The sequence below is a fragment of the Cavenderia fasciculata genome (assembly GCF_000203815.1).
Source record: "Cavenderia fasciculata unplaced genomic scaffold Scf_Dfasci-F-a-11f03.f1-5, whole genome shotgun sequence".
NCBI lineage: Eukaryota > Evosea > Eumycetozoa > Acytosteliales > Cavenderiaceae > Cavenderia > Cavenderia fasciculata.
Window position 1 is genome coordinate 797,217 of NW_004457718.1, and position 26,135 is coordinate 823,351.

At 40.9% G+C, this 26,135-nt stretch overlaps 10 protein-coding genes across 10 annotated transcripts; 4 read left to right on the plus strand and 6 right to left on the minus strand.

The window, feature by feature from the left end:
• Positions 1-458: 458 nt before the first annotated feature.
• DFA_00280 (uncharacterized protein) lies at positions 459-4,252 on the plus strand (the record flags this gene model as incomplete). The annotated part of the gene is made up of 5 exons (XM_004357939.1): positions 459-503; positions 1,329-1,425; positions 2,278-2,650; positions 2,924-3,933; positions 4,023-4,252. The coding sequence occupies 5 exons, from the start codon at positions 459-461 to the stop codon at positions 4,250-4,252; spliced, it is 1,755 nt and encodes a 584-aa protein (XP_004357996.1).
• Positions 4,253-4,830: 578 nt separating this feature from the next.
• DFA_00281 (uncharacterized protein) lies at positions 4,831-6,333 on the minus strand (the record flags this gene model as incomplete). Its single annotated transcript, XM_004357940.1, has 3 exons — positions 4,831-4,963; positions 5,651-5,716; positions 6,239-6,333. The coding sequence occupies 3 exons, from the start codon at positions 6,331-6,333 to the stop codon at positions 4,831-4,833; spliced, it is 294 nt and encodes a 97-aa protein (XP_004357997.1).
• Positions 6,334-6,393: 60 nt separating this feature from the next.
• On the minus strand, positions 6,394-8,014 carry dmpA (uncharacterized protein; the record flags this gene model as incomplete). The annotated part of the gene is made up of 3 exons (XM_004357941.1): positions 6,394-6,462; positions 6,504-7,189; positions 7,273-8,014. 3 exons carry the CDS (start codon positions 8,012-8,014, stop codon positions 6,394-6,396), a joined length of 1,497 nt encoding a protein of 498 aa, XP_004357998.1.
• Positions 8,015-8,813: 799 nt separating this feature from the next.
• DFA_00283 (uncharacterized protein) lies at positions 8,814-11,277 on the minus strand (the record flags this gene model as incomplete). Its single annotated transcript, XM_004357942.1, has 4 exons — positions 8,814-9,176; positions 9,465-9,861; positions 9,990-10,194; positions 10,290-11,277. The coding sequence occupies 4 exons, from the start codon at positions 11,275-11,277 to the stop codon at positions 8,814-8,816; spliced, it is 1,953 nt and encodes a 650-aa protein (XP_004357999.1).
• Positions 11,278-11,754: 477 nt separating this feature from the next.
• Positions 11,755-14,433, plus strand: DFA_00284 (uncharacterized protein; the record flags this gene model as incomplete). The annotated part of the gene is made up of 4 exons (XM_004357943.1): positions 11,755-11,837; positions 11,919-12,583; positions 12,663-13,313; positions 13,997-14,433. The coding sequence occupies 4 exons, from the start codon at positions 11,755-11,757 to the stop codon at positions 14,431-14,433; spliced, it is 1,836 nt and encodes a 611-aa protein (XP_004358000.1).
• Positions 14,434-14,620: 187 nt separating this feature from the next.
• On the minus strand, positions 14,621-15,627 carry DFA_00285 (uncharacterized protein; the record flags this gene model as incomplete). The annotated part of the gene is made up of 3 exons (XM_004357944.1): positions 14,621-15,028; positions 15,248-15,318; positions 15,513-15,627. 3 exons carry the CDS (start codon positions 15,625-15,627, stop codon positions 14,621-14,623), a joined length of 594 nt encoding a protein of 197 aa, XP_004358001.1.
• A 154-nt stretch (positions 15,628-15,781) lies between these two features.
• Positions 15,782-18,443, plus strand: DFA_00286 (uncharacterized protein; the record flags this gene model as incomplete). Its single annotated transcript, XM_004357945.1, has 4 exons — positions 15,782-16,589; positions 16,659-17,007; positions 17,576-18,020; positions 18,069-18,443. The coding sequence occupies 4 exons, from the start codon at positions 15,782-15,784 to the stop codon at positions 18,441-18,443; spliced, it is 1,977 nt and encodes a 658-aa protein (XP_004358002.1).
• A 577-nt stretch (positions 18,444-19,020) lies between these two features.
• Positions 19,021-20,289, minus strand: DFA_00287 (uncharacterized protein; the record flags this gene model as incomplete). The annotated part of the gene is made up of 1 exon (XM_004357946.1): positions 19,021-20,289. The coding sequence occupies one exon, from the start codon at positions 20,287-20,289 to the stop codon at positions 19,021-19,023; it is 1,269 nt and encodes a 422-aa protein (XP_004358003.1).
• Positions 20,290-20,362: 73 nt separating this feature from the next.
• DFA_00288 (uncharacterized protein) lies at positions 20,363-20,565 on the plus strand (the record flags this gene model as incomplete). The annotated part of the gene is made up of 2 exons (XM_004357947.1): positions 20,363-20,428; positions 20,452-20,565. 2 exons carry the CDS (start codon positions 20,363-20,365, stop codon positions 20,563-20,565), a joined length of 180 nt encoding a protein of 59 aa, XP_004358004.1.
• Positions 20,566-21,051: 486 nt separating this feature from the next.
• On the minus strand, positions 21,052-25,254 carry pakA (p21-activated protein kinase; the record flags this gene model as incomplete). The annotated part of the gene is made up of 6 exons (XM_004357948.1): positions 21,052-21,055; positions 21,241-21,363; positions 21,463-21,644; positions 21,719-21,804; positions 22,171-24,873; positions 25,182-25,254. The coding sequence occupies 6 exons, from the start codon at positions 25,252-25,254 to the stop codon at positions 21,052-21,054; spliced, it is 3,171 nt and encodes a 1,056-aa protein (XP_004358005.1).
• Between the last annotated feature and the right edge of the window lie 881 nt (positions 25,255-26,135).

Here is a 26,135-nt window from a genome sequence, read left to right on the forward strand (position 1 = left end):
TTGTTGAATTCAATTCATTTCAATAATTTAATTATTGTGGTTTATTCATTCAAAAATCATCCCCAACAACAACTATCTTTGTCATCTTTTTTCAACTACCCACAGACAGACAAACAAGAATACATATTCAACATATTTTGTACAACTGTAAGATACTATATTTCAGCACCCCTCATCATCCTTCTCTATTCTCCTCGACCAGCCTCCTATTTCGTCGTCATCCTCGTCATTGATATTGTCATTGTCATTGTCATCAATCATCCTCCTCGTCATCATTTACCTTTTTAGTCAGTAGAAGAAAAGGGATCCCCTATTATATATCATCATCTTATGAGAGTTGGTTAGTTAGTACTCTCTCCTCTTTATTCATTATTGGACCGATCTCAGTCAGAAAACAAATGTCGGTTTCTTTTAATCTAAAACCTCTTTCCCTCTATTCCCTTCTCCTCTGGTGTGAAATGGATGTCGTAGAAATCGCAGCGGTTTGTGGTCGATGCGATTTTGTTTGAAAATGCGATGAAACTTGTAACAAGAGGATGATGGATGACGATTGCTTGTTGGGATTTTTGGTTTGGTGGAGGGGGAGATGCATCCCAGTTTCGCGGTCATTCGCGTAAGCTCTCGAAAGCCTGCCATCTTGTAAATATCTTGTCTTTGTGTGAACGAATTCGTCAATGGATGGTTGTTGTTGTCGATATTTCGTTATCGTTGGGATAGATGGAGGGTAATTTGTAGAGGCTTTGAAACTACGGTCGTCATTGGAGGTCAAAAAAAAAGTGTAGTCGGCAAAAAAAAAAAAAAAACCGTTGACTGCTCATCATGCCTCTGAGGAGGATGCGGCCCTTGTACACAACAACAAGTTTATGAAATAGTCGATCGCAACTATTTGCTCGTTGCCTTGCTGACAATATTGATTGGATTTCGAGGGACCAGAGTCAAAAATGGCTAGAGAGGATAAGTTTTTTTTTTTTTTTTTGATAAATGGGGTGGTGCATTGGGTTTGTGCACCGCTTCCATTGTCTATCTATCCCTCACCTTTCTTTGCTTTGACCTCATCATCACCACCATCAATCAACAGGGCGGCTGAGCTGTGAGTTGCTCTCATAAATAACTTTTCTTCTTTTTGATCAACTGCCCTTCCCCACATCCATCTTATCTATCCATCTGTCTATCTATCTATCACTTGTATATATCTATCCGATCATTCATTCAACATTCAATCAATCATTCAGTCTCTATATTGTATTTGTATTTATATTTATTTGAAATTGTCACGCATACATATAGTATAGTACCCTTCTTCTGTATCTTATATAATTATAGTATAGTATAGTAGGGCGACGACAAATAAGCAACTACCATTTTGGATTACTTTCAATTTCATTCTACTACGCGATCAGCAGACTATCGATCACTACACCGTAGGTATATATCTATTAGAACTAGAACACGTGACTGATCACAACACAACAGCAACAGCAACAACAACACGACAATAAGTAGTACCTATTCTGTTCTATATCACATCATCATCATCATCATACACAAAGGGAGGATTCATTCGAGGTCATTCAATTCATCCGTTCTTCTTTTCATTATTCGTTTTGATGATTCTTTGCAATGAGTTGAATTTTAATGCAATGGCATGCCAACAAAGGGGGTTCTACAACACACACAATTAATTAATTCAAACGAGATCATCATTGTGATCGTGGGTGGGTATGGATTTCATACTCATCCATTTTATTTATTTATTTATTTATTCATTTTCTTTTATTAAAATTGATTATTGAAGGGTGGTGAGAGAGTATATATTGCGATTCTACAAGAATGCAGCTCTACCTACTACAACTACTACTAACCCTAGTACTACATTTGGTCAAACCCCCAAATGTGATCAAGAAAGTGGGAAAAAATGATTGATAATATCAATCCCAATATTGTTGTATTTGTACCCAACCACCCACTCACTCACTCACGATTGATTACCACACCAATCAAATCAAAAAGTGTAATAAAGAAATACCACACCACACACACACACACACCCACATGCCCGATCAGACAAGTGATTTCATTGTGATCATTATCTGTTGTTGAAGCAAGCAAGCACCAACCAACCAACAATTAATCAACATCACTACTTTGTCAAACTCATTCTCACAAACTCTCAGTAGAGCAGCAGAATTTGGTGACCTCAAACAACAGCCATTTTCAAAATCTAAATATATAAATATATTATTTATTATTAACTAATTTGTTTATTGTTTAACATAGCCAACTTTACTACTACTGCCAAACAACAACTTGACTTGGTTCTATACGACTCACTCCTCGGTTCAAAAACAACAAAACAACTATCAGAGCTCGAGAGAGAGAGATATACATCATATCATTTATATATATCAACAATGAAGAAAAAGGATGAATTAGATTCACTTGGTGGAGGTGATGACGGTGGCGAAAAGAGAAAGCGCCATGCCATCAGATACACCGAGTCGGATGTCAATGCACTGATTCAGTTGATTCCCCTGCATGACGGCAGCGCCGACGCCATCCTGAAAATCCCACCATTTGACGACGGGCGTTACACCAAGCGTCAGCTGTACGACAAGATCCGTTCACTTGAGCGCGATGGCCGTGTACTAGAGTACACGCGAAAGCTCCAGATGCAACAGTACCAGACACACATACCGACCCAACACAGTCCCGAGCAGCACCAACAAGTGCAAAACTATTACCAGCGCCAGCAACAATTCCAGCAACATCAACAAGTCCAGCCCGGACACAACAACAACAACAATCAACACCCCTCTCAGTTCCAGTTACAAAACTTCCATTCATCGCCATCCCAACAATCCGACAGTCCCAATACTCACAACAAACATGACGACAACAACAACAACAACAACAACAAAAATAGCTCCAAACATATACATCAATCCAACAACAATAACAACAACAATATAGATGATGGATATGATGAAAATTCCAATTATTCTTCCAATGGAGCAGATGATCATGATGATTTTGGCGGTGACCAGGACATTGCCTTTGATGAAAAGGATGATGACGATAAACTTGACAACACCAAATCAATGATTCATTCGTCACATGGCACACGTGCATCGTCTAGGGCGGCAGTGGCCACTATTGCGGCTGTTTTTGCCGGTGGAGACTCGACGAGCTCCTCTACATACTCATCCGACTCATCCTCTCCCATGTCGTCGCCCATCAGGAACCACCACAACCACCAAGACGAAGAAATTGTACAGTTACAAACCGCAACCCTCTCTAAAAAACTGGGTCGCATAGCCAAAAAAGCGAGCATCCATCCATCTCTATTACAACTCCCACACCATCATTCCAACAACAACAACAATCAACAACACAACCAACAACAGCCGTCACAAGCCTACGCACCCATTCCAAAATCACATCAGACCACACCCAAGCAGCAATCTCTTGGACCTATTTCACCCCCATTTTCAAGAAGCAAACTATCATCACCCAATCCACAATCACCATCACAATCATACTCTTCTTCATCCTCTTTGTTGTCTGCCAACTCCATGTCAACCAATTCATTATCAAGTGGTGGTGGTAGCAGTGGTGGCGGTCACCTACGTAAAATACCGTCCATGTCGTCATCCAGCAATCCAACTCCATGCCTGCCAAATAATTCAAATCATCATCATATAGGCCAAGTGACATCACCTCAAAATATAAATACTAACCAACACATCAACCAATTTCTCCAATCGTCATTACTGAGTCGACAAGGTTCCATCAGTAATTTACAACAACAAATCTATTCGATTGGAAGCGGCCACCCCTTAGGATCTCCATTTTACAAATTGGAAACTTCAAAATATTTAATCATCTCTATGCCAATAGGTCCAAATGAAACTATTAAACCAATTATTGATAATTGTAAATATATATAGAGAGAGAGAGAGAGAATCAAAAATAATTATAGTTAATGATATTAATATTCTTTTTTTATTTATTTTTCAATATAGCTGGAAATATTACTTTACAAATTACAGCACCAAGTCCTTGGGGATGGTTAAAAGAGCGCAAGCCTCTTGATATTATAAAGGAGGATGTTGTAAGAATAGCATTCTTCCCACACCCTGGAAAACCATATTCAACACCCTACCGTATCCAAGATATCATTGATACATATATTGGTTTTATTTTCGAGGTCGGAGGTGAGGAATTAACTGTCAATCTTAGTGATATTATGTAAACAAATGTTAGAATATAGAATAAAAGTAGAAATAGTAATCACCCAAAATCAATTATAAATACAATATAATATATTATTATTACAAAATTTATTTATTTATCTTTTTTAATTAACCTTGTCCATTCTAATGTACTACTTTTTTATTGAAATGTAATTGACCTATTGAGGGGGTATAATAGATTAGTTGTTGGTTTTTAAAGACCAATAATAATAATAAAGAGTTTAAAAATCAACTAATCTATCGATACTTGCTCAGAAAAATAAACTGGTACTGATCGTGTCTTGTTGTGTATTCTTTTTGTTTGTTTTGGTTATCATTACCGCTTTCAATACCTTGTTGGTTAGCGCCTTGGTGGCCACATTTTCCATCGGTCAAGGTAATCGTCCAAACTAGGTTGTTACATATCAGGTACAGTTGACTATACTATAAATTGTATCCTAGAGGGTAAAATACCCTGGGAGGGTTGCACCACTGATCTGTCAACCCTTCACACAGTCGTTCGCGGTCTCGTCGAAGACGTTTGCTTCTTTTTAATTACCTGTGTTTTAGGTAGGAGAAAAAAAAACAGAAAGATATTCTAGCAAATATAATTCTTTTTAAAACAATGATAGACATTAATAGTTGTAAGTATCATTATATTATAGGCTGTGGTGTGGACTTTTACGGGATGAGGAAGATCAGCACATTGGAAATTGGCCAATGGCTTCTTTCTGTAATTACTAATATGTATCTATTAGTTTATGTCTTCCTATCAACTGTTTATGGTTGATCATCTCCTGCGTTCATCAAAAAAAAAAAAAATTAATTTGTTAAAAAATATAAACAGGTCTCGAAGTTTCTTTCCAATTGAATTTGATTATTTGCAGTAGCGAGAACTTGAATATGCAATAGCTATTTATCAAGATATAATCCATCCTTTATTTATCCAATTCAAAATATTATGGGAACCGTTATTGACTGACTGAGTTTCTTCTCAAATTTTTTTTGATCAAAAAAAACAAAGGAAAATTCATGGAACAGAAGAAAAAAGAACAGATCCCTAGGTTTTTTGAGCGATTGCATATTTGTTGCAGTACGGGATCTTGAGAACTTTTAATATATCATCATTAATATCATCTACCCTTTAAAAAAATGCATATCAACAATTATGGGCCCAAGATTTAAAAGGTTAAAAAAAAAATGATCTTATTTTTTTTTTTTATATACTTTTTATTATTATTATTTAACAAGGTTTTCATAGTTTAAATTATTGGTAGAACTACTTATGATTCCCCAATCGTTGGACAGCGAGTCTGAGAGAAGGACCTTTTTGACGGTGATTTTGCGAATGCAGTAAAACAATGCAATGAATGGAACGATGACCATGCAGGATGTAAGCACACCAGTGAGGAGCTCACTGTTGTTGAGGGCACGCGAGTTGACCATCAACGACACGAGAATGAGGATGAGGCCAAACTGGGTTTCTAGCTCAGTGTAGGCGCGTTGCTTGAATGGCGAGATGAACCAGTTGATGCAGGTGAATGCCAGTCCGAGTGTCGAGGTGATGAGTGACTTGAGGTCGTTGTGGTAGACGACCGAGATGGACGTGATGACAAAACAGAGCGAACGAACCATCAAGAAAATATCCCACCACTTGTAGCGTGGTTTGTACTTGTCGAAAAAGATCTTGTTAAAGTACTTGGATCGACGACTCTTGATTTGGAAGATGATAAATAGCGGCATACCAACAATGACAAACAAAATGACGAGACATGACCCTATAAAGAGGGGATAGTGCGAGCGTGTAAAACACTGCACCGACGCGTCCAACGTGAGATAGTACTCGTCGCCAATACGGTAGCACGACACCATCGACAGCGAAATGAATGCCAACGGGGTGTACAGTGTCATCAAATGGCTGTAGATTGAGTATCCCAAACTCTTGTCAAACGTCTCGGATATGAGATTGATGAATCGTGGGAAGAAACGCCAGATGATATTCTTGCCCCATGAAAAGTTGAGACTGCAAAACATAATAACGATCATGCATCCAATCGACACGATCGTCTTCCAGAGGTACGACAGCTCTGGTGCTAGACATGTAGATGGCCAATAATCGACCATAAAGTTAAAGAGTGGGGCAATTGCAACGTATCGAATGTCAAAGATGAGCACGCATATACCTTGTAGACAAAACAAAAAGTTGAGTAGAACCGTAGCCGACGGCACTCTAAACGTGGTCATCATGACAATGTAGAGCGCTACAAATACAATCATACCGGCCAAGATATAATAGTTGAAAGAGGTACACTCCTCGCAATACAATTTGACCTTTCGATAGCCAGGCTCGCAAACACTGCACAAGATACCGGTTTGAGTGGGACGACACGATCCAGTCAAGCAAATGTCGGGATCGCATTCGTAAATATCGGGTGGTGTCGAGTTGGGGTAGATCCACCAACCGGTTCGCGCAATGATTTGGTTGCTACCCGGACAGATCACCTGGGTGGGGTAGTCTCCAGTGGTGCAGCTCATGCACGACTGACCATCCCATCCATAGGTGTTTGGATTACACACGACACACGTTGGTGTGATGTTTGAGAGTGGGTGGTATCCAGGATCACAATTTGTAAAATAAAAGTCTTGCGAAATCGAGAATCCGCTAGATGTAGTCACAGCAAATGTTACATATTCGTTGGTAACGTTGCTGTTAGCAACTGAAATCGATACCTGCATCAACCCTTGTAGTGTATTGGTTACTTGATATTGTTCGATTTGACTGTTGTTTGGAGACAACAGAGTAATGTTGATGCCAATAGGATTGGGCAACACTGTCACCACTTGATTGTATGCATCTAGTAATGATGCAGTTGCTAAAAATGGTGTATATGGATGTAAATGTGTTACATTTGATGATCCATCAACATCATTTATAGTTAATACTAATGTTGTTGGTCCTAACAAATAAAATAAAAATAAAAAGAAAAAGATTAATATATATTATCTGTTTGTTATTATTTGATATTATTTGATACTTTACCAGTAGCATAAATATTTCCATAGGTAGCATAATTTTCACTAAAAGTGTTTGAATTATCAATCAAACAACCAAGAGAACTTTTTGAATAACAAATAGCTCCGGCACCATAGTAGGCATTGTTGCTTTGGAATATGTTGTTTGTGAATGTGGCAACTGAAGTTCCTTGGAGAAAGGCGACACCACCGCACCTGGTTGCCTGATTGTCATAGTACAAGGTGTTTTTCGAAACCAATACAGAATTTTGCAAAATAAAGCATCCACCCGAACCAAACATGAGTTTTGTGCTGACAGAGTTGCTTTGTTGATCGGTCATGAGGAAATTGGCAGCGTTGATTCTAAAGGTGGACTGTTCGATTGATATGACCGATCCTTTGATGGCGTAGATGGCACCGGCACCCGAGAATGCACTGTTTCCCGAGAAGGTGCAGTTGAGGATATCGGCCGTGGTATTGGCGAGAAAGATGGCACCATAGTTGGAAATACTCTCAGACACTGTGGTGTGTTGCAGGACAAGGTTGCCGTGGTTCATACTGATGACCGAGCCATTGGCATTTTTAACGTTGAGCAGTTCGAGGTGGACACCGTCAATGACGAGATCCGAGCCACTAAAGTAGATGAGCGAAGAGGTCAAGTCGCCGTTCGAGTTGTCGGCAATGTAACTGTCGTATATGTGGATGGTCGACATTGTGCCAGTGAGCAAGAAACGGGCGAGCGTATTGTCAGTGAGGTTGACGTTGGTCATGATGACCTCTGACAGCTCGAAATAGAACGATCCCTGGTTATAGACAATCGAGCTCGTCTCCATACTGGCAGTGGTATTCTCAAAGACAAACATGTCGTTTAGGATATTATAGGTCATGTTTAGGTTGTGCGAGCGCAAAAACGAGTTGGTAAAGCTGATGGCGCGCTGGCCCTGCAGCAGCGTCATGACCGAGTTGGTGATGACCACCCACGCGTTTTGCGCGGCCAGCAAGGCTGTCTTGGTCGACGACTGGTTGGAAAAGGAGCAGTCGTTAAAGGTGACGCGGCCAAACTCGTGCACCATCATGTTGTTGCCGGCCGAGTTTTGGCTAAAGATGCAGGCGTCGTACATCACCGTGCTGTTGTAGTAGCTGCCCAGCGGCGTGTTGTAGCCCGACAGCCTGCTAAATGCGCAGCCTGAAAAGGTGAGGTTGGACGACGTGACGGTGAAGCCGAGGTTGGGCGTGCTGCCCGTCCAGTTGCTGTTGGAAAAGGTGCCGACCGACTGCTGCACTAGCAGCGAATTGTCGGCTGTGTTCATGTACTCCCACACGACACCGTCCATGTAAAAGGTCGACTGCACGATCGAAAAGTATTGTGACGTACGCGCAACGTACGAGTTTGTCAGATTGAACGTGCTCTTGGTGGCACGGATCGGGTAAAAGGTCGCCAAAAAGTTGTCGGTCACGTAGATGTTGGTGATCTGGGCGCGTCCATTGTACACATAGATAAAGTCGCACATTTGGTTCGAGACAAACGTGGAGTTGGCCACATAGGCGTTACTGATGTCTCCGTGGTTGTTAGAGATCTGGATCAGGATAAAGTTGCAGTTGTTGTAGAAGGTGAGCGTGGACAGCACCGACGTGCTGTAGACCGAGTCGGGTAGCACGCCATAGTCGATCGAGATGAGCACCAGCTCCTGGTTCTTGAGGTTGTAGTTGGCAGAGAAGGTCGAGTTGAGAAGAACGATCGACGTGGACGTGGCGTCGACGAACGGCGCCTGGTTCTGGTCGTACGTGACGTTGATCATCGTCACCGAGCACAATGACAGCGTCAAGGCCGCGATACTGCCAGCTAGCTTGGTGACTATCACATTCTCCATCGTCAGCTCGATGGTGGATGCTTCGATCAGCGGTCCCGTGTTGTACATGAATGAGACGTTCCTAAAGTCGGCCGGGTACGAAAGCTCCGAGTCGAGGTAAAAGAACGGGTTGCTCGACGCCGGCGTGTTCTCAATCATCGTATCTGAAACCGTCATCTGTTTCAAGACATAGTTGGCACGCACCACATAATTGTCAAATGCCGACACCCCATTAAACGTGCACCCCTTAAAGGTGACCTCATAGACGTACGAGATGTTGAACGTCAAGAGCGATGTCGTCATGCTGCAGTTGATAAACGATATGTTTTGGCCAAACGAGAACGAGTCGCCCTCCCGATTCGAAAGATACATAAACTCGGTGTTGATGACCGAGATGTTGTTGAACGTCGCCGACTGCGAGAACCCGTACGACTCGTAGACCAACGAGTTGTTCATCACCAGGTTGGCGACCGTCGACGCCATCGACAAGAGTACGCCCTGGTTGTTGAGAAACTTGGAGTTGTTGACATAGGTGTTGCCACGCAACGCCAACAATGGCGAGCCAGCATTCTCGAAAAACGACGAGTCCAGCACCGCCACCGTCGAGTACAACATCGATGTCAGCACAAGACCTCCCGTCTCCCCAATACCTCCATAATACGACTTCTCCTGCATGATGCTGTCCAATGTCAGACCCGACCCAGACGCAACGGTCCATATGTAGCCTTGACCGAGATTGGGTTTGACAAATGCCAAACCAACCACCACTTTGATGTTGGTAAAGGTGACCGATTGACTAGTCACCACCATGAAATAGGTAGAAAGACTCAATGGAGCCCAGTATATATAACACCAATTCATATGGTCTGTTGTGTTCTTGTCGGGTGCAATATACGTTGTAATGGTCATATTCTTTCCTTGTGTGTCGTATTGATAGGGTGCATAGGGAAGATGATCCGCATACGAGAAATTGGATAACAAGTAAATCTTATATCCAGATCCAATCATATCTATTGCTCTTGTCAATGAACAATATGGGTTTGTCATTGTACCATTTCCAACTTTATCACTACCATTAATTGATATATAAATATCATTTTCTAAAAATAAAATAAAATAAAATAGGAGTAGGAATAATGGGTTAGCTTGTTGTTTCAAATTATTGTCATCTGTCTTGTTTGTAAAATAGTCATACCAATTAAAACCAAAGGTTGTGATATAAATGTAATATAATCGATTATAAAAATGACTTGATTTGGTTCATCACTTGAACTACTTTGACTTGAACTACTACTACCACTGCTACTACTACTAGAGTCACTATTACTGTCACTTTGACTGTTACTTTGGTCATTTGTTGGAAAGGAGGATGGAGATGGAGTTGGAGAAGAGGGTTGAACATATTGAAATGTTAGATTATAATAGGTTCCATTTGCAAATTGTGTAACGTTGATACGATAGGGATGGTAGGAATAGTCGTAATAGGGTGCAGGAGGTGTCGAGTTTGTTCGGAGACGATCTATTTCTTGGTTGTTGAGGGTGATTGATATATAGGCGTTGTTTGGTGAGTTTGGGTTGCTAAACGTGTCACCACCGCGCACACGAAAGTTAAAGTTGAGATACAATGCACCATAGGGATCATTTTCGGGTGGGTGAGTGGTATTGCCAATAAAGTTGGGAAAGAGTACTGGAAGAGACCCCAACACACTCGACGTGTTTGTGAATGTGGCAAATGATTCGCCTTCATAGGGCACATCGTCCATCTCTTCCATCGACATGATAGGCGTGTAGCGAGTCAACACATTGACAGACGTGTTTAGGTTAAAGCCGTATCTAAAGCTTGCACGCTCTAAATCACCTCCTATTAACAAGGCATACTGTGAAGGATCTATAGGCCCACAATTCGACTCCGTACCCCCCGACGAGTCATTTTCACTATATGAAAATTCATAGCTTGAACTATCAACTGAACTTGTTATTGTTGTTGTTGTTATTGGTGGTGTGATACCATCCTTTAATGATTTATATTTACTATTACTATTATTACTATTATTACTGGTGTCTGTTGTTATTGTTGTTGCTACTGCTGATATTGATGTTGATTGTACAATATTAAAGTTGATAAAGATGATTATAATTGATATCAACAATAATAATATGAAACGATTGTTGACCGTCGCCATCATCAATCAAACTTTATAACTATCAATCTATCTATTCGTTACTATCAACTCTAAACTATAAACTATTTACAATACAATGACGTTGATTGATGAGTTAAAAAAGAAAAAAAGAAAGATGTTAGAGAGAATGGAATAGGAGTTGGAGTTGACAAGCGACGATGTGTCGCAACAATAAAGAAGATAGATACCAAGCACGTGAGAAACAGAGAATTCAATACGATAAATATCTTTAGATTGAAACTACAGTTGTGGCTTGGGATTCCGCGGACTTTTTTTCATCACAAACCGAACCTCTGAGGGTCCGAGCAGCTGCTGAGCTGTTGTTACTCGATACCCTCCAATTGAATTGGTATTGAAGACTATCTATTACATCATTGTCGTCACTATCTATCTATCTATCTATCTGTATATAAATATAATGATAAATGAATAGACAGACTTTGAATAAGATATATTAATATAGTAGATACAAAGAAAATGAAAAAGAGGTGGTTGAAGAACCAACAACAACAACCACACGATTATAATAATAATAAAAACAACAACAACAACAACAACTTGTATATACACCAATCATCATTCATAGTATTATCAGTGTTAGTCATATTCCTAGCACTATGTATATATACACCTGTAGTTAGTTCATCATCATCATTATCATCAACATCATCGGATTTAAAAAAGATAAAGATATCGGTATCCGATGACACCACCTTTGATTATGACAATGATATAGATGATGGCGATTCACTAACATTTGGGTTAGCTTTGGAATATGCTGATGATGAATCATTGGATTGCACTAGTGGTAACACAGACAGTCGAATGATCATTGAAGATCTATCGTCTTGGTCATCATCGTCGTCGTCGTCGTCGTCGTCGTCATACGAAATCAGAGATAGGTCTGACCCCAAAAGCCTACTACAAGCAATACAAGATCACAAACAATCACTACATATTGAACAAAGAGCATCATTTGATCCTACAACCAGTGATGGTGGTATCAGAAGTGAACCAGACCATATTCAAAGTTACATTGACAACAAAAAGTGTGAAGTCATAAAGAATAAGAATAAGAAGAAAAAGAAACCAACTCTTCCTCCTTCTCCTCCTTCTCCTTCTCCCCATCATCCAAAGGATCGTTCTTCATCTCCCCATTCAAATAATATAAATACAAATACAAATACACATACAGATACATTTGAACCACACCCATTAGAAGAGAAATATCACGAAATAACAGAGAAATATGGACATGAGAACTTTCCACGAGGAACCAATCCACCTATAAATACAAATCAATGCAGTATGTAATAGAATCTATATATGTATAATAGATAGTAGATAGATATTAATAATACTTTTTTGTTTATTTGTTTATTTAGATCAAAACATAATAGTTGGAGATTGGGGATTTAAAAATTTGGCAAGTGGTGGAAACTCAAGTTGGAAGATTGGAGTAGAAGAGGGACATGAAGGTTATTATAATGTATCTTATCCAACACAACTACCAAATGATTACAGTGTACAGACAGTGGTTGGATACCATGCAATCTGCTTTGAGAGTTTGTTTCAAGCGGCCGAATTTTATGTCTATCTCAACCAAACGATCACAATGCCGATCGATACCGAAGACGTGACCTATTTGTACTACTCTTATGCAGCGACACACTTGGTGGTCGATATGCAGGTGGTGTTGAACGGCCAGATCGTTGCATCAGAGGTGCACCAGAGTCCAGCAACCTATGTGCAGTCAACACAGACGGCACTGCTCTCCTTTTCGTCGTCAGAGAAGGGCTGGACAATCGACCTGTCGTTCAAGATTCGGTTCTATGGGTATGGGCAGGCGACGTTTTGTCTGTCGGATATCTACGCGTTGCGGTCGGGACAGCCTTTGCCGGGCAACAAGATCTACGTGGGTAACAATGGCAGCGACATTTATGGCAATGGGACTGCCGAATTCCCATTCTCGTCGATCCGCCAGGCGATTAATATGGCCGACTCCAACGCCAACTCGGAGATTGTGTTGTACTCGGGTACGTACTGCGGCCAGGGTAACAGCTGGATCGACCCGACCGACATTAATCTGCTTATCAGTGGCGCCGATTCGGCCAACCCACCCGTCCTGACGGGCTTGGACCAACTTAATATCTTTGACTATCTGCTGTTTGATGAAGGGGTGGAGCTGCAGCTGGCCAACCTCATCATCGAGCACCCGTCGACGATCAGCCCGCAGTCGGCGCTGCACATCTCGGGTCTGACCAAGCTGAGCGCGACCAGCGTCGTCTTCCGTCACCTCCACACCAACAACTCGATCCAACTCGATTTCATGGCCGAGGCGCAGTTCCACAACTGCACGTTCTACGACTACGACTCGTACGCGATCACCTATATCGGGCTGTTTGGCGTCAACAAGCTCGAGCTGTCCAACTGCACGTTTGTCGGCAACTACACGATCAGCGCGCTCAACATGGACCGCATAGAGATCCGCGACACGCTGTTTGCGTCGTCACAGCCGTTTGCGGGCTGCTCGATGACCATCAATATTGCCACGATGGTCAATATCAGCGGGTCGCTGCTGTCGCACCCGGTCTGCGTGTACACGAGCTTCGTGTTGGTGGAGTCGTCGCTGCTGTTTAGCACGCATTGGGCGCCGGCCGTCTTTCTCGCGCAAAACTCCAACACCACCTTTGTCAACACCACCTTTGGCTTGTACGAGGCGCAAACATACGTGCTGGCGTTCCGTGGCTACCTGACGATCCAAGACTCGTCGTTTTTGTCCAACGAGACCAACACGTACATCCAGGTGGAGGCCGGCTCGCTCGAGCTGGACAACTCGCGTGTCATAGGCTCGTCGATGACGGCCGTGATCCTGTCGTCGTCGAGCTGCACGATATCGCAGACGTTTGTGTCGTCGGCCGCGTTTTTGACGGCGCTGTCGTCCAACTTTTACGTCTACAACTCGACGTTTATGAACACGTTTGTCTTGTCAGAGGTCAAAGAGTCGACGGGCTACTGCGTGCAGTGTCGCTACAGCGACTGCAGCAACGGGTTTTGGGGTATCTCGGGCGGCTACTTTTACGACCAAAGCAGCAACATCACGCACATGGTTGGCCCCTACATGGTCACGTCGATGCTGGCCAACGTCTACATTGACGCAAACTACTTTGCCGACTCGGTTCTCAGCGCGTCGCTCTTTATCGTGTACGACAAGAGCCATCTGCACATCCAAGACTCTAATTTTACGCGTATCTCGTCGCACCACTCGAGCGTGATGATGCTGCAGGACGAGGGGTCCACCGAGCTCCACAATTCGCGGTTCGAGTCGTGTCGCGCTTATGCGTCAGGTGGTGTCGCCGGCATCATGGACACTGCCACGCTCTACATCAACGGGTCGACGTTTATCGGCAACGCGGCCGACCAGGGCGGCGTGTTTTTCCTCGACAGCGACGCCTCCCTTACGGTCACGTATGGCGAGGCCATCCTCAACAGCGCACACGAGGGTTCCGTCATCTACTACACGCGGTCCGTGCCCGATCTCGCCAACTTTACCATGATCAACAACACCCAAGAGGTCGGGCAGCAGGTGCAGCTCGGCAGCGCCATCATCAACCTCAACTACTCGACCGTAAACAACTTTTCGCCCATCGTCAGCGGCAACAACTACCCGTACATCTTTGAAATCAAGACGTTGGACGGGCAGCCGCTGACCAACAAGTTTTGCCAGAGCAAGTGCATGATCTTTCTCTACCTATCCGGCCAGTTTTTGCAGTCTGCGCCGATTGACTCGAACGGCTTGGCGACATTCCCCAACGTCACGCTGACCGGCGCCATCGGCCACCAAGAGGTGCTCGAGGTGGCGAGCAACGAGCCGCAGATCAAGTCGATTGCCTTGGACATTATCTTTGCCAACTGCACACCCGGCTACCAAGCCGACTCGACCAAAACCCTCTGCACCCTATGTCCAAGCAGCACGTATGGCACCGACGGCACCTCTTGCTTGCTGTGTCCCGAGCACATCACCTGCTTTGGCGGCTCTACCTACATGAACGACGTCGGGTACTGGATCGACCCCCTCCTACCCTCTCCCGAGGCATTCCAGTGTCCCGAAGGTCTCTGTCTCACCAACTCTACCTGTCTCGATGACTATACCGGTCCTCTATGCTCACAATGTCTCGAAGGCTACTACAACTGCGGTGCTGGATGCAAAGAACAAAGCGGTGTCGACAGTATACTCATCGCCATCAAGATTGTCTTTTTCACAGTACTTGTACTTTTCCAACAACTTTCTAATGATTCCAGCGGTCTTGTGACGATTGCTCTGTATTTCTTACAGACATTGGCAGTCATTTCCAACGGTATCAAGTTTAGTATTGTCGATGCGCTCAGCGGCAGTGGTACGACCACGCACAGTGCCGGCCATTCAAGCTCGTCGTCCGTATTTACCTATCTCAGCAACTGTATTGCACCACTAAACTTTTTCTGGAACCATTATATCATTGTAATGCAGCCGATTATATTACTCGTCATCTTGTCGATTGTTATTATTGTCGAGTTTGTCATGCGTCGCACGGGTGTACTCCACAAAATTCCCATCATCAAGCGTCATATCAACCCTTCGGCTGACGAGTTCCGTAACCGTCAGTTTTCAGCGTTTATCAAGGTATGCATGAACAGTTACGGTCCGTTCATCACCGAGGTGTTGCTCATCCTATTCTGCATCGACGTAGGCTCGTACAAACTGCTCAATGCCAATCCTGCAGTCCAATGCAACGGCAACGAGTATGTGGACTCTGTGCGTGTCACCTATGGTCTCTTCCCCATCATCTTTGGGTTCCCATTACTCATCTTTGTGTTGTTGTTCCGCTCACGTAAACGTATGAATGAAAAGAATGTCATCCGTCGTCTAGGTGTCTTCTTTCTCAAGTACAAAGACTCGTTTTACTTTTGGGACGTGTTTTTGCTTATCAAGCGTCTCGCCATTGCCGCACTCTCACTCATCCAGTATGACTCGCCCGCACGTTCCATCTCGCTTGTCGTCGTCACGTTTGGCTCGCTCGTCCTCCAACTCATCTACCGTCCCTTCCTCAGTGACATGGATAATAACCTCGAAACCGTCTCGCTCACCCTTCTCTTTATCAGCTGTATCTACCTCGACAATGACCTCTACCTCGAGACCGAGCAGTACCTGCTCATCATCTCGGTGGTCGTCTTTGGCTTGGCCGCCGTCCGATTCCAAGGCCAATACTTTTTGAATGAAATCCGTACCGTCATCCGTCCAATCCTCGACAAGATCAACGCCATGATGAACAGTAAAAAATCAGACAGTAAACGTCCACGAAAGAATTCCAAGAACCTATACAAGCATTTCAAGTATGAAGATGACGAAGAAGATGGTGCCGACCAAACACACAAAGAAAAGGATGTTATTGGTAAAGTCGATCAAAAATCTCGTAATATTCCATCATTTAGTGCTAGTTCACATCATTCTCCTTCCGGTGCTGGTTCATCTTCTCCATTCCACAATTCACACTCTTCAAGTAGAGGAAATATTAATCGTAATGGATATACTATGATTTCAAGTGGAGAAGATGATGATGAAGATTATGATGAAGATGATGATGAAGATGACGATGACAATAATAATAATAATAATAATAATAATAATAATCGTCAATATGAAGAATATAGTTATAATAGTACAACAAGACATTCTAAAAAATATATTTTGTAAAAAAAACAAACCCCAAAAATCCAAAAGAAATTCAATAACATATAATCATAAAACATAACATAACATCGCATCATTTGTAATAATACAATAATAATAATAATAATAATATTTGTCAAATATCAAAATTTAGGTAAAATTAAAATAAATCATATAATACAAAAAATAATAATTTGTTTGTTTGTCTCTCTCTTTGTCAAAGAAAATAAATACTCAAATGGAGGAGTAATTTAAATTTTGGCGCTCAAAATTAATTTTTGCAAACCAAAAACGGCGGGAGGTGACTCCAAGTTGATCTGTTCATCCTCACTTCAAGATTAAACAATTAGCTTAGAGAGAAAGAACAGATCCCCTTCCTACATAACATATAAGAGGTGTAATATATTACTGCGCGCGCATCCCTCTTCATCGTCATCTTCTTCATTCACCATTAGATTTGTAGATATATTAAAACAATTAGGATAAATCTAGAGATAGGATCACAAATAATAGATAGTAGTATAGATAGTAATACAAGTAGTAGAGGATGAGCGAATTAGAATTAATTAAACAAATCAATATACTTAGTCAAGATCCAGAGAATAGACAAACGATTGTCAAGGATCAAGGATGTTTGCCGGCACTCGTCATGTTCATGTCAAATGACAATGAGGATGTGTCTGCATTGTGTCTCGAAACACTTTTGTTGTTGGCACAAACCGAACAGAATGTGCAGGCCATGTCGAGTGAACCTGGTTTGGTCAGCGGATTACAAAAGATGACAGGCAAACAACAACAGGTGGCACAACGTATCGTCGGGTACTTGGAGCAACCCAAAAAACAATCTACCACATCCTTTTCCATGTTGGTCGGCGAACGTGTACCCATTGCACTCAAACAATCTAGACCATCTCCATCAGTCAGCAGTGCCAACACACCACCCAACATCACCACAACTGTACCCAACCCAACTGTCCAAAGTAACAACAGTAAACAAATAGACGATATATCACAAATCATGGGACAGAGAGTTGTATCTTCATCGGCATCGACTGCACAAACACTCATTTTTTATATTAAGGGTATGAATAATGAAGCCACCAAGAAACAGGTTGAAGAGTGTTTGTTGCATACCAAAGGTGTCATATCGTTTATGATCGACCTTCATTCGTACCAAGCTACCATCAGATGTACCATAACACCCGACCAGGTCAAGACAGCTATCCGTAACACTCTCGGACTCTCCGCCTCGCTCATGATCGATGGCCAAGAAGAAGTCAACCAGATGCCAGACTACCTTGATGAAATCAATCCAAACCTCACTACACCAAGCAAAAAGCCTGCATGGGGCTGGAACTCGATCGTCTCATTTGGCAGTATGACCCAAGACAAGGCCACCGACAAGAACAATGGTAATTGGGGTTGGGGAAGTATTTCTAAAGCACTTTTTGGTTAATTAATAATAATTAATAATTAATAATAATAATAATAATAATAATTAATAATAACAACAATAATAATAATAATAATAATAATAATAATATTTCCATTTCCTTCTTTTTTTCAAACCTATTTAAATATTAATAATTGTATTAAACTCCAATCATTCAATCAACCAATCACCATATCACACATTTAATAGGTTTATCATTCCAACATTAATAATAATAATAATAATAATCAAAATAATAATAATAATAATACGTAATAACAATAATAATAATAATAATGAATTATAATACCTACTTGTAAAGAATAAGATCTTTACAAACAATATTTTTAAATTAAATACAGCATAATATCTATCTACCTACCTGCCTATCTATCTATCTCTCCCCACCGCCTATAATAATAATAAAACTAATTAATTTGAACAAACAACTTTATTATTATTATAAAAACTCTATTTTGAATAGTTTAGAAATTTAAAATAAAAATGTAAGGATACGATGATTTATTTGTAAAGTTTGGTCAAAATGATAATGGTGAGGTTTAAGAATAATTAAATAAATATTCTAATTTTACACAATTAGTTAATCATCAAATGATAAAGATGAGAATGACAAAGTTGGCATAGAGGAGCCATTTATATTTTGTTCACCAACACTGGCATTGCATTCAAACATTTTAAAGTGTTGTTGGTTTTTGGGTTGGTATTGGAAATACTTTTTGGTGTCTATTTTGTATTGAAGATTGGTGTCAATGTAGTTGAGCTGTTTGCCAAGTTGATAGAATTCTCTTTTAAAGTCTCGATAACAGTCGCCCCCTGTTCCCCTCGGTCTGTTGAATTTTGAACTCATGACATAAATAAAGAGGGTGTATAGACGTCCGGCATCAGGCTCGAGATTGTGCAGCTCGATGACAAATGGTAGGTGACAAGTATTAGCAATCTCCTTCATTGTATCTATTCCAATTGGAATCTTTTTGACTTGGTATAGGAATCGAACCGAATTGATTTGTTTCTCTTTAATGGCTCGATGCATTAAACCAATTTCATTGCGATGGTAATAATCACCTGCATACTTTTCTATCGTCTCCAATATTCCAATCGATCCTCTCTCTACCAACTTTTTATAATCGCATTGATCTAACCACCGTGTCTCTAGAGAAGGGTCGATTAATCTTAAATCTATTAATAATGCTTTCAACAACTTGGTGTCACGTGATTGAGAGATAGCACCTTTCGTACTATTGAATACCTCCCAATGGTAAAGGTGGGTATCGGTGGCAAGAGACACCATTCTTTGAAGATCCTCTGTCAATTCAGGCATCAGTAGCACTGTCTTGGCATAGTTGTACAACTCGACATTATTTGATTTGATTATATTGGTCCATGTGTGAATAGACGGCATTGTCAGGACCGATGGATAACAACGCTTCATATAATCACATACGCTACGAAACAACCAAGTGTCTACTGCATTACGAGGATTACCAGATACCAAAGCAATAGCACATTCCATATCCGATTTAACATTGTCATAGTGGTATTGAAAGAGTGAGGCAGTGAGTACTGGACACTCGTAAAACTGCCTATTACCTTGAACCCAAAATGATTGAGGGCTCTCTTTGTACTGTTCTATCTGTTTGGCATAATGATCCTTTAGTTTAATCCTCTTCTCTGCCGACACAGGTATAAATTCACCAATCATTGTACAAATCAATCTTCTTATGACTACATTCTTCCACACACTTCTAAATATCGTTTCATCAATCTTCTTTAACTTTGATTGTTTCTTGAATAGTTGTTGTAGGTTTATTCTTTCTTGTTGTATTACTTCACATTGATCCTTTAGATTCATTGCTTTAATTAAAAAAGGGGTAGGTGTTAACTGTATTAACCCGTAACAGCTTTGATCAATGACCAAAATTAAAATGGTTCAAAAGTATGGAGAAAGGAACAAGATGGTGGCAATGAAAACTCACCAAATTGATGGCCACGTACACAATTTCTATTTCAAGAGGACGATGAAAGTGAATATGATAAAGATGACGACCAAGATCCACCAAATAGATGGCCATTAACACAATCTTTAGAAGAATCAACTCATTTGATGTCATTCCAAAGTTGGATATAGACTACCAAAACTCAGACATTAAAGAATCATTGTGAAGTATGCGGAGTATTTGTCAGATCAACAAATCACAACTTCCGTCTCTCATCACCAAACTATCATTTGTTGAACTCTGCACAGGTGAATGAATTGGCGGTGTTGCCCAACCCATGAGCCCAAACACCCTCAACCAATTTTATTTGTTCGATGACAATGTCCAAAGGATCACTATCAAAAACAATGACTGGTAGGTATGGGGACTGGGTATAATATCGACCTGCTATCTCGCATCAAAGCAACTTTCGATTCATCGGAACCTTTTACAACTGCATTACTCATCCAAACAATGCAATCTGTATCAAATGGGTTTACCAACGAAATAAAGAATAAACAAATTGGGTCATACCAATTTAATAAATTAATATTTGCAGCCATTATCGACTCAGGTTTGTATCTACATTCCGAACTGTACTTGTATTGGCTTTGCCAATTTATCTCGATTTGGATTTATTATCTATATATAAATAAATGATGATTACCATAGTTTTCCACCATATCTCTTTGTAGATTTATCTCCATATTCATCAACTATATATCTGATGAAACTGTGATGATCACCAACAACAAATAAAAACAATTAATATAATATAAATTTATCATATTGGTTCATACTACCCAAAAACTATAACTAGTACATACGTATATAAATAAATAAAGAATGAAACGATATAAAATATTGTTTTAATTGTGAATCTTTTCTTAAAGTTTGAAAGTACACGATAAATCTCTGTGGGATATACTTTATGTTGCTTTTGTAAAACCCTACAATACAATAATAAATGATTAGTAACATTAGTATACATCATCATTTTGAGAATAAAATATTGATTAGTCTCTCTCTCTCTCTTTTGTTACACATACCAATATATGTTTAATGCCATTAGAGGAATATTGATAAACAACAAGACCATGTGATATTGTATTGCCAAGAAAAAGGATAAAACAAAATGTACAATGATCTCAATGTTTAGTAGAGGATTGAGTCTTCTAGCCAAATCGATAGGATTAACTAAATCAGACTCTAAATCAGAGAATGCAACAACCTATAACATACAAACAATGAAATGGTTAGAAATATATTACGACAATGTATAAAAGTAGATTAGATGACACATACACAAAATACAGATATAAATACAAGGATTGAAGTGATAATGAGAATCCATATCCAATATATGATGTTTAGATCCATTTTATCAAGTGCTATATATATATTAAAGAATGAATGTAGATATAGGTGAACTACAAAATTAATTTAAACTTTTTTGTTTTTTTGGTCATGGACCTTCGCCAACTTTGAGTCATACAAAATAAATAAATAAATAATAGACAAAGAAAAGTTATATTTAATGAGTTGGGGTATAATACAATATATTAATTTAATTTCTTTATTTTAATTGTTGTTGTTGTTGGTTGTTTGTTATTATTATTATTAATTATTAATGATAGGGAGAGACTAATATTATAAGGGATGGGGGGGGATGATTGATAATGAAACGTTCATTTGATGGGTCGCATATTTTTGATTATTATTTGTTGTTTTGGTTTCTTTTCTTTAGATTTAATTACTATAGCTACCAAATTGTTGGATTTGATTTTCCTTTACTATTTTTGCTGCTTCTACAGCCTTGTAAAATTCCAAACCAGAACTAGACTTTTTAATGAATGGGTGTTGAAGGAGTTCGGCGGCGGTTGGACGTTTCTCGGTATCCTTTTCAAGACATAAATTTACAAACTCGTTGAATTCCTTGGACCATTTGTATGCGTCACGAAGGGGTGGGACACCCTGGGTAGTCAAAAGGAAAAGAGCACGGAGTGGAGGGAACTCGAGGTAGGGGGGTTCACCCTCGGCCATTTCACGGGTCATGATACCCAAACTCCAAACATCAACCTTGAAATCATAGTTGTTGCCCTTGATGAGTTCAGGTGCCATCCAATAGGGTGTACCGACCACCGAGTTTCTCTGTTGTCTGGCTTGGGTGAGTTGAGCTGCGTAACCAAAATCGGCCAATTTGATTTCACCCTGCGAGCCAATCAGGATGTTGTCGGATTTGATGTCTCTGTGAATACGGTTGAATTTGTGAATATACTCGAGTCCGCGCAAGACCTCGCCACAAACAAATGAAATCTGGTTCTCGGTGAGCTGGATGTCACGGTATTGGTCCAACACTTCGGTCAAACAGCCGCCGCGCATGAGCTCCATGGCGACCCACAACTCGTCGGCCACAATGTAACTGTCAATGTATTGGACAATGTTGGGGTGTGTCGAGTTCTTCATCATGCCAATCTCGTTGATGACGGTCTTGAGGTTCTGGGCCTTGAGCTTCATCTTTTTGATGGCCACCGTGTTGTTGGTGCGTGAGTTTACTGCCTCAAACACTTCACCGGCACCTCCCTCTCCAATCTTGTTGATGTTAAAGTAGATCTTTTTGGGGTCGTCCAAACTGATGAGGTCGTTGAGTGTGACGGGTGCCTCGTCGCTTTGCAGTGGTTGGATCGAGGGTTGGGGTGGCTGCGATGGCATGGGACTGATACCATTGTACTGTGCGTGGAACTTGACGACATTGAGCACTTCTTCGGGGTGTTGCATGACTTCAGGCTCTTGGAAATTGGATTTGATGAGTACCTCCCATTCCTTGGGCAAACCTTCAAATCCAGTCTCGGCGTTAAAGTTGACGTGGATGTCGTGTTTGACGTTGAAAGGGATACCGACCTTGGGTGAGAGACGCTTGGCCGTGTCCTTTTTGGCGGCCGACTCTTCCTTTTTCTCTTTTTTCTTGCTGCCGCTTTGGAAGAGCTTGTTAAAGAAGGAATCCTTTTCTTTGCCGTCTTTGTTGTCCTTGTTGTCCTTCTTTTTGCTGTTGCTGCCGTGCTCCTTGGGTGCCTCGGAGATGGACTCTTTACGCTTTGAGTTGGATTCGCCGCGTGGCGATGATTGTGAGTCTTTGAGCAGACTGGGCGAGGACACACTGCCCGATGCGGTGATGGGGGGTGTCAGGCTGTTGTTGAGGGATGGTGTCGAGACGGTCGACGTGGGTGTGCTGCTCTCGCGTGGCACCAAGGTGGCCGTGGGTGGTGGGCTGGCCTTGGCGGGTGGAGGTGGGGGTGATGGCAACGCGAGACCCGAGAGTGAACCACCCGAGTGTGAACGTGTCATACGTGTCTCACCATTGGGCGAGAGTGAACCGTCGTTGTTTGGTGATGCAAGAGTCTGACTTCTGTTACGTGAGTCTGCTGCTCCTCCAGGAGTAGTAATAACATTGGTCTGGGGAGTTGGTGGGAGTGGTTTGGTGGGAGTATTGTAAGTGCTACCGGGACGGTTGTCAATGCTGAGACGGTTGTTGGATGATGAAGACGATGAAGTAGAGAGTGACGAGAGTGTTGAGGCACGTGAAACAGACGACTCATAGTTGACATTCGAGTTTGGTTGGGATGGAGAATCTTGGATGAGAATCTTGGCAAGGTGTTCTTCCTCGGCCTCTTCAGCTTCCATTTGCTTGATACGCTCGATTTCTTTGAGACGACGGAGATAGGCCTTTTGCTCCTCCTCGTCCTCTTCTTCCTCGCGCTTGATACGCTCCTCTTCCTGACGTCTGCGGTCTGCCAACTCGCGCTCCAAACGTTCCTCGTTCTCCTCTTCCTCTTCCTTGAGACGTTGGATCTCGCGTTGTCGTCTGAGTTGTTCTTGTCTCTCCAACTCCTCCTCGTCGTCCTCCTCGTCCAATTGATGGATGACGACACTGTCGCTGGTGCTCTTTTGCATCAACGCACGTTCAATCTCGTCGTGACTCGTTGAGCTGGCGGCCACCTCGCTGACAATGACGCTGGGAATGACCTGTGCCGGCGCCTTGCTTTCGGCACGCACTTTGGCCACTTCAATGTCGCGTATTTTGTTGAGCATCTCACGCACCTGGTGGTCTGTGAAATGGTATCTATTTTCAATGAGCTTCTTGATGAGCTTCTCGCGGTTGACCTCCCACGCGCCGGCGCTGTCAAACAGCTGCTGCAGCTCGTCGGTGTAGGACTCGGCCTCGAGCGAGAAGGTCTCGTTGGGGTGGTAAAACTCGGCACGCTCTCTTTTGAGGTCCGACGCTGTAATGGTTGCTGCCATCTCTGGTTGTTGACTCAGGTGTTGTGACAAGTACGAGTCGCTGTCTACTATTGGATCGGATGCAGAAAATGACGATGGTCTCTTTTTCTTTGGTGTATCGTCTGGACTAATGTATTGATGACTGTGACTATGATTCTTTTTGAAAAACTTATTCTTTTTTTCTATAAATAAATAATAAATAATAATAAATAAGAGTGAATATCTTCGGATATAAATACAATGTAAAGAAGAAAAGAAAGAAAGAAAGAAAACACAATAAAATGAATGTTTTTTTTTAAACGTTGACTAATAATTAATTGATTAACTCTGTGTACATTATTATTATTATTGCTATATATATTATTTATGCTATGCTATGCTATGCTGCTACTGTACTACTGTTGTTATTTGTTTAACCATCAATCTCTAATTGTGATTGATTTAAAAATAAAATAAATAAATAAAATATCAAATCACATCCTCCTCCTACTCCTCTCTTTGTTTTGAATTGTACCACTGTGTCTCACCATTACCACCATGGTGATAATTGCTGGTACTGGCATTTTAAACAGTGTGTCAATCAATACTCACCCCCATATTCCATCCCCTACACTTTCTTTCAATCAAAAAAGGGGGTGGGGTGGATGAGGAGAGAATGGAGTTGTTATGATATATACTACTACAACTATACGTACTGTCATCATTAATGATTATTATTATTACTAATTTAATATCTTTAAATTGATTATGATTGCAATGTTGTATACTCTTTGGTACTATTATTATTGTTATTATTTATACTTTGGGGATGGATGGATAGCTATTGGATTGTTAAATGATTGATACAGATAAAGATAGAAAAGTAAAAAAAGAGACAATTGATCGATCCAGCCAATATCCATTCATTGGATCACCAACCATATGATTTTGAATGTGTTGTTGAACAATATATCACAATACATATATCTCGATGTTTGTTTGGTACTTACTTTTCTCTCCTGTTTCTTCTTTCAAGTTTGATTTCGAATGGCTTCGATGAATGGTTGATGATTTAAGAAAATGTTCAAACTTTTGCCTTAGGGTCGACACATTATTATTGTTATTTGCTATGAGTTGGAGGGATATTTAAAAATATTTATATCAAATACAACAAAGATAAAGATACAAATAAATATATAAATAGTAGTAGTGGTTCAATTGAATTTAAATGAATCAATGCAATTGAGATAGTTAGATAAATAATTAGATTAGTATAAATAAATAAATAAGTATAATAGTATTACAAGTTTGTTTGTTTGTTTGTTTAGTTTGTTTGTTTGTTGGTATTAATACAAAGGTAAGAAGAAGAATGGGAAAGGAAAAGAAAGGTTGTGTGATGAAACAAAAGATAGGCGCGTCAAAACAGTTGAGTTGATGTGTGATTCTTGACGACAAAGAAGAAGAA